Source organism: Falco peregrinus, chromosome 11 (assembly GCF_023634155.1).
Source record: "Falco peregrinus isolate bFalPer1 chromosome 11, bFalPer1.pri, whole genome shotgun sequence".
Classification (NCBI taxonomy): Eukaryota; Metazoa; Chordata; class Aves; order Falconiformes; family Falconidae; genus Falco; species Falco peregrinus.
In genome coordinates, this window is record NC_073731.1 from 29,573,521 (window position 1) to 29,581,365 (window position 7,845).

The 7,845-nt window shown below is 46.6% G+C and overlaps 1 protein-coding gene across 1 annotated transcript; it reads left to right on the forward strand.

Moving 5' to 3' along the window:
• Positions 1 to 1,024: 1,024 nt before the first annotated feature.
• Positions 1,025 to 7,198, forward strand: EPCAM (epithelial cell adhesion molecule). The gene is made up of 9 exons (XM_005242405.3): positions 1,025 to 1,625; positions 2,059 to 2,163; positions 2,803 to 3,043; positions 3,342 to 3,407; positions 4,627 to 4,687; positions 5,070 to 5,171; positions 5,340 to 5,534; positions 5,941 to 5,982; positions 6,684 to 7,198. The coding sequence occupies exons 1-9, from the start codon at positions 1,559 to 1,561 to the stop codon at positions 6,723 to 6,725; spliced, it is 921 nt and encodes a 306-aa protein (XP_005242462.2). The 5' UTR covers positions 1,025 to 1,558; the 3' UTR covers positions 6,726 to 7,198.
• The last annotated feature ends 647 nt before the right edge of the window (positions 7,199 to 7,845 follow it).

The window sequence follows — 7,845 nt, forward strand, 5'->3', positions numbered from 1 at the left end:
CCAGAGATACAATACAAATACAGCTGCACACAGAGACAAAACCTCAAAGATAGTTAACCTTCACTTACATATCTGCATGTGCAAAAGTTTAACACAGTTTCATTAACTGAGGTCTGCGTGTACAAAAGCAGCAATGTTATAGTGAATGTGAACACTAGTGAGAGGAAAGTTCAAGTCTTTGTAAAAGTTGGTCTCTCATAAATGCGGGAAGAGACTTAAGAGGGGTGTCATTCTGGTTTTCTCCTCTACTAAAATAACTTGTTTTCCTATGACACTAACACATCTTCCAGAAAGATCTACGTATATGCTTTAACTGAACTAATAAACTCAAAAAAAAAAAAAAAAAAGCTTCAGAAAATACGTGTTCAATGTACCATACCCATCTTCCACCTTCCGTTCTGGCATTGCTTCGACACTCTGGAAAGCCATTTTAAAACCCGCAGCAGGCCTTCCTGCGTCCCTCCCGCGCAGCCTCGCAGGGCTGTGCCACTACCACCATTCTGTCAGCTCCCAGCGCGCCATGCCGCTGCCAAAGCGCCCAGGGCTGCGCTGCTGAACAGAGACGGCAGCACCAGGAGCCACTCTGCAGAGCAGTCCGAAAACACACACCCATACAAAAAAACCCCACTCTACACCAAAAAAATTCCACAACACCCCCCCCCCAGACAACCCACAACCAGCCAGAAGATCCTCAAGAAACGGTTTATTCTACACGAATAGGCATTCTAGTTTTTTGTAACTGAGGGATCATCAGGATTTAAACAGCAAGTCCTCACGGTATAGTTCAAAAGGCACCACTGGACACGAACAAAGCCAGCCGTCGAGGGCGGGTATCTATTACCGGCTCAGCGGGCCCGGCGCAGGCTGCGGGAGCGGCCCGTGGCCGCCTGCCCACGGAGGGGAGCCCTGAGCCCGCCGCTCCCCTCAGGAGAGGGAGGCGCGGGGCCCGGCGCCGGGGCAGAGCCCTCACGCTCGACTGCCGCCGGGGGCCTTCTCGCACCCCAGGCCCGCCAAAGGTCAGTAGCAGAGGCGGGGAGCCCCGAGCCGGGAGCGGAACCGGCTTGGCCCGTGTGTCATCGTGTGGGGCAGAGAAGCAAACACGCCCGGGAGCTTCCCCCTATGACTTAACAGTTTCTCCTCGACGGTGGAGGCGGCCGGGCCCCCGCTCCATTAACGACGCCCCCTCATCCTCCACGACAGTAGGGCGGCTTCACAGACCCTTCACCAGGGCCGACCAACACCTCAGGCTACCCCCCTCCCCAGACCAGCCCTACGGAAACGGCAGGGAGCAGGGACCAGCCCTACCCCAGCCAGTTTCGCCCAGGTGTGGGGGGAGAGGCTTAACAGCGCGCCCGGAGGAGGAGCCGCCGCCGCCGCCCCCTGCGCGTCCCAGGTGTAACCGGAGCCGGGAGGGCGCGGCGCAGCCACCACCACCTGCAGAACCTGTCGGACCGCTCACATCGCCTCGCCGCTGCGCACGCTGCGCTCCTTCTCCTTCGCCCGCGTCTCGCAGGATTTTTTTCCCCCAGCCTCTGCGCCCCGCCGCCGGCCTTGAGCCATGAAGCCGCTCTGTGGGGCTGCGCTCCTACTGCTGCTTTGCGCCGCTACCTGTGCCCAGCAGGACTGTAAGTACCCGCGTCCCTCTGCTCGCCCCGCACTCCCGCTGTTAACTGGGCTCCGCCGCTCTGGGACCCCCCTCCTGCGGCCCCTCCGCGACCCCTAGGGCCACCGCACCGGGCGCCCTGCGCTGTGCGGCACCACAAAATGGCGCCCCCTCTGCGCTGGGGCGGCGGGCGGGCGGGCGGGCGGGGAGGGGCCGCCCCGCGGCCGGGAAGGTGAGGAGGGGCAGGGACGGCCGGCCTCGGCGCCCCTTTGTCGGCGGCCGGAGGGGCCCGGCAGCCCGCGGGGGCGCTGCGAGGGAAGCTCTCGCCTCTCTCTCTCTAGGGGAGGGCGGGAAGCGGGGGGCGCGGGTAGCTCACCCCCGGCCGCTGAGGGGCGGGGGCGGTGGCCGGCTGCCTCCCCGCGGGACCCGCGCTCACAGCCCCGCTTCTCTTCCAGCCTGCATTTGCGAGAAGAACAAGCGTGTCACCAACTGCAAGTTGTCCAGCGGCGTCTGCTGGTGCGAGTCGGTGGGCTCCGGCACGCCTGTGAACTGCGACACGCGTGAGTGAGGCACGCGTGTCGGCTGTGGGACGGGGCGGCGGGGGAGGGTGCCAGCTGGACTCGAGGGAATACGTGAAAATGGCCTTTGAGTTCCCGGCAAATAGTGGTAGCAAGGAAAGAAAGCTGCTTCCTGGTCTTCCAGCTCTACTGGTGATGGAAGATAAGTGTTTAGGATTCCTGCCGTGTAACTTGTGTGGATGTGGGTACACCTATGCTACGGCAGGCTCCCCCCGTCCTCCTTTGCATTTGGGCTCTAGTGGCAAGGGTTTCTCAAAGATTAATTTTTAGCTTTCTTGGGAGCACGTATCATGACTTTCCCTCCAACCCTAGAGGTGAAAGAGCTTTGTCTCAGGACCCTACTCTTGGTTTGAGCTCAGCTAGGTTGTAAACGAGCCTCTTGCTGTAAGAAATGAAAGGTGGCTGGGCTTTCTGTGCCTTTGCTTTGAGAGGGTGACCTGCCCCAGTGGCGTCGACTTTATGCACCACCTACACATGCAGGGGTGTTTTAACCCACTCTTCCTTCTAATGGCTTCAGACCTGGTTGTGTCTGACGCAACCTTGTGTTTTTACAGGCTAAGAGCTCTGTTTTGAACGTGCATGGTCTGATGCTGCATAACACGACTTTTTGGTTATTTTTAGTGACTTCAAAATGCCTGTTGATGAAAGCGGAAATGACGGGCTCAAAATCAGGTCGTCGTGAGAAACCAAAAGATGCGTTTGAAGATACTGATGGTCTTTATGATCCCGAGTGTGAAAGTGGTGGTGGTTTCAAGGCGAAGCAGTGCAGTGGAAACACCTGTTGGTGTGTGAATACAGCCGGTGTTAGAAGAACTGACAAACATGATGCCGATTTGAAGTGCAATAAATTAGTCAGAACAACGTAAGTCTTTCAACGTGGTGTGCTGTGACATGAAGATATTCCTGTCTTAGGTTACCTATTGGAAAGGGTTTGACTGTATGAATGATGTGCTGGGGCTGAATGAAGATGGAGCACTAAACACTTAATAACTGTTAGGGTTTTTTTTCTTCAGAAACAAGGAGACATTGAAGTGTTCTGGAGGGGGCTTGCTTTGTTTTTTCTCTCATTGCTCTGTTTTTTTCCCTGGGGTTAGTTTTTTAGTATGTGCACATATGCATGTGCTCGTAAGTATTTTCATTGTACTTGCCTATTACTTCAGGTGGATCATCATTGAAATGAAACATGCTGAGAGAAATGCTCCTCTGAACACTGAATCTTTAAAGAAGTAAGTGATGCTAGTAGTGCATGCAGACATTGCCTAGATACCTAGTGTATTTCTAAACAATTGTTTAGAAGCATTTTCAAACCTGTGAACTCATTTGTAAAAACATCTTAGAAGTAACCTACAGATCCCTCATAGAATTACTTCAGTTTTCATTGGAAGTAAATTAACTAATGAGCTAATGAGATTTAGTTCTGTTTAAAACTGATAACTACTTTTTTTATCAAGTCAATATACTGAGGGAAACTGCAGGTAATACAGTGAAACTGCCCAAAAAATAAACTGACAGGTGGTGGAGGGACTGCATAGAAGCAGCAGGAGAAATACAACAGTTTGGCTATTTTTTGGCTAAAATAAAGTCCTACTTCTCTCTGTCAGAGGTTATATAATAAGAAAAGTGTGCATTTAGCTATTAGATTTGACCCCCCACCCTGTCACTGAAACAAAAGCTGCTACTACAGCTCCTCTTCTGAGCTCTCGGAACCATTCAAACTCTTCTCTCTGACGTGCATCTTCCCTGTTAGGATTTAACAGCGCTGTAGTATAATTTAGTAATGAGAGTGTATGGGGTTTGGTTGGGATGGAGCTGATTTTCTTGGTAGTAGTTGCGACAGTGCTGTGTTTTAGACTGGTGATCGAAACGGGGTTGATAATGACCATTGTTCGAGCTGTTGGTGAGCAGTGCTTACATAGTGTTGAGGCTGCCTTAGATGCTCGCTCTGCTGCCCCAGTGAGTAGGTTGTAGTAGGGCAAGAAGAGTTTGGGAAGAGGGACACAGTAGAGACAGCTGACCCAAACTGACCAAAGACACATCCCATATTGTACAATGTCATGCTCAGCAATAAATCTAGGGTGGAGTTTTTCCCAAGTAGCCATTGCTTAGGGATTGCCTGGGTATCGATGTGCTAATGGCAAGTGATTGCTTTTGCATTATTTAGAGATTTGTATTTCTGCCACCCAGCCCTTTCACTTACTAGGCTGTCTTTATGTTGACCCATGAGGGGTTTTTTCTTGCTTTTGGTATTCTGATTCTCTTCCCAACCCTGCTGGGGGAAGTGAGTGAGAGACTAGGTGAGGATTTACCTGCCAGCTGGGGTCAGCCTACCACAGAGAGACTGCAGGGAAAAAAACCAGAGCAATTATACTAGTCTTCCATGCTTCTGAAAATAGACGTGTAAAATAGTACTGTCTTTTACAGCTATGGCTTTTAATATCCTTACAGGTTCTTCAAGGAAACAATTACCAATCGTTACCTGCTGGATGGACGCTATATAAGCGTTCTGGTAAGAGACACATCATTTTTACTAAAATAATCAGAATTTTATTTTGCTGTAAATAACTTTGAAAACTCTTTTTGACTAATGCAGTACAGCATGACTTACTGTAAGCTCTCAAAATAGTGCCACTGAGCAGCTAGCTAATAGCTGTAGCTAAACTGAAATAGAGAGAAATTACATATTGCTCTCCTTGGTCTGTAGATGAATTCTTACTTTGCTTCATTAAAAAGTGGGATTTGAATTGTACTCTAAACAGTTGGCTCAAGAACAAGTGCCATAAACTTGGTTCAGGTTGTGTGTTCACAAGTCGTAGCGTAATATTTTGCTGTGTATTTGATAGTTGGATTTAAATTAGCCCATTGTTAATATCATACAATATTTTTTACAGTATGAAAAACCTTACATAACTATTGATTTGAAGCAAAATGCCTCGGACAAATCTTCTAGAGATGTGGATATAGCCGATGTGGCCTACTACTTGGAAAAAGATGTAAGTGTGTCATGGATAATAAGTCTGCCAAAGACTGGGTGTGTATATTGTATTTCATTCACTAGTCTTACTATGTATTGGCTAAAGAAAGATGAGTTGTTGGAGTGCCTAGATGAATGCCTATTACAATGTGAACTAGTCAGTCTCTTTTTTCCTATACGTCCTTAGGTAAAAGGTGACTCCATCTTTCATAGCAACAGAGTAAACTTCAACATTGATAACGAAACGCTGCATTTTGAGGAGACCGCGGTCTACTACGTTGATGAAGTGGCACCAGAGTTTTCCATGAAGTCTCTGACTGCTGGCCTCATTGCTGTCATTGTAGTAGTAATAATAGCAATAGTTGCTGGAATTGTTGTTCTGGTAAGTTCTAGCAAAGCTGCCAAGCAGAACAGGTAACAGTGAATAACATACCATGATAACTGGACTGTTGAGAGAAACTTTCTCTGTAAACTGGCTTCTTCTTTTTGGGATTTGTGAGGTGGGAAAGAGGCGATAGACGTACCATTACTGTTTCAGGTTATGACTGAAGGGTGTTGCATGGAAAATAAAAGTATTAGGGAAAATCTGAGGTGAAGAAGGTACTTGTTCTGCCTCCTGGTTTAAAGTAGTTGAAAGTGACAGCCAGCCTCTCACATACCTCAGTTTGGAAGAATGGGAAAGGGAAGCTTCAAGTTTGGAGTTATAAAGTCACAACCAGATAGATCAAGTTACATGCATGTAAGTCAAGACTTAAAGAAAACTTCAAAATTCTTCTGTCCTCTTACAGGTCTTCACAAGGAGGAGGAAAGGGAAGTACGTGAAAGCAGAGGTAATTATTTTCTGTTTATGGTGTATGTGCAGGGAGGAGGTTGGCCAGAATCCAGAAACTCTTAAGTTTGCTGTAGGTTAAAAGCTTGCTTTGAGTGCTTCAGATGCTTTCAAGGAGACTGAAAGTATTCAAATTCTGTAACAAGTTTTTGTATCTATATTGTTTGTTCTGCACTAGTTTAAAAGGCAACTGGTGATCTGCTGCCCTTCTGAGGGGTGGGGGGTAGTGCTGACAAGTACTATTTTTACATATCTATAGCAAGGGTATATACAATCCACTGGAAATACTGATAGTCTTGTTCTGTCTGGAAGACCTTCACTTGAGGTGTTTGCATTGAGCTTGCAGCTTCTATTGAAGAGCTGCTTGTCAATGGGCTACTAACAAAAGGTACCAGTGCCTGGTGCTTCAGGCCAAGTGTAGGGCCTTTTGTAAAGGAATCCAAAGGATATAGCTAAATAGGCAAGTCTGCATCCTGCACACACCTTAGAGTGCTGGTTTTATTTAAAAAAACAAACAAAAAAAACCCAACAAAAAAACCCCCCAAACTTGTGTTACAGTGGTCTTGGCACTTTTGATTCTTTTAGTGTTACCTCAAATCCCTTTGCTCATGAAAATCTGGGCTGTTAAGTCCCATTGACGACTTGGGTCTTAGATTGAGACGTAGCACAAATGTTGATCTCCCTCTGCCTCCTCCCCTCCAGATAAAGGAAATGAATGAAATGCATAGAGGACTGAACGCGTAACTAAATCAGCTGAAGATGGAGTAAGATTCAAACAGAAGACAACAGAAAAATTGGAGGCACGGATCTTAACTCTTAAAAGATTCCTCCTGAAAAAGAGCCAATTGTGCTCACTTAATGATTGTTTTAACAGCCAAGACTGGTAACCACACTACTGCTTTTACTGTTTGTTGAGAGTTAAATCTTAAACGCCCCATCTTACTCAAGTGAAACTAAACTTTTGCTCCCTGATTTTATTTTTTTTTTATGATGTTGAAATGAGTTGACAACTGCTGTTACTAGGGTTTTGGAGCATACACGCTTAAATGGTTATTTTACCCTTGTGGGAGATTTGTTGAGAAAGGTGGGTTTTGTAGACACATTTTAGCAAGACTTATCTCCTGTATAACTGAACATGATGTTTTTATGGCTGTGTGTACATATTTGAAGTTGCTGTAACTTTTTTATGACTTGAATTAATAAAACTTTGAAACAGGCTTCTAATTCTTACATGTTGAAATGATGATCATCTGTGAAGTTACCATGCTTACAAATTCAGCAGTGTAATATTTCCTTAAAGCAAGTAACCTCAGCATAGGTCAAAATACTCTAAACTCCAATTAACAAAGTTTGTATTAATAGTCATTAGCATTATTTTTTTCTTAAAGCTGTGAAAAGTGTGCTTTATTTTCCACTCAATGTGCAACAGGAGTAAAATGATAAGACATGGATTGTTCGTATAAAAAAATAAATGCTGTGAATGTAGCAATTTCAGGAATGCATAGACTGCTCTTTCAAATGCCATGTAAGTATTTATAATAAAACAAGCGTCTGATCTAGAAGATCTCTGGTGTAGGGTTGGGGGTGGGTAGCCTTGGCGGCTGCCAGTGGAGCTGGGGAAGAGCTATTATGCCATTAATACGATTTGCATAGCTATCCCTTGCACAGCTAGAATCTGTTTCTACTCTTACTACTGTTCACTGTCATGGAGACTGAGCAGACTTAACACAGGCTACCTACCTCTCAGCTTTGGGTAAAAGCTTGCTTTGGCAGTCGGTAATCTAGGTGATGTATGTTGGCTAGCAAGTAAGCACCTATAGTCTATCCAGCATATCTGATTTATAAAGGAAATGCTGCAACTCCT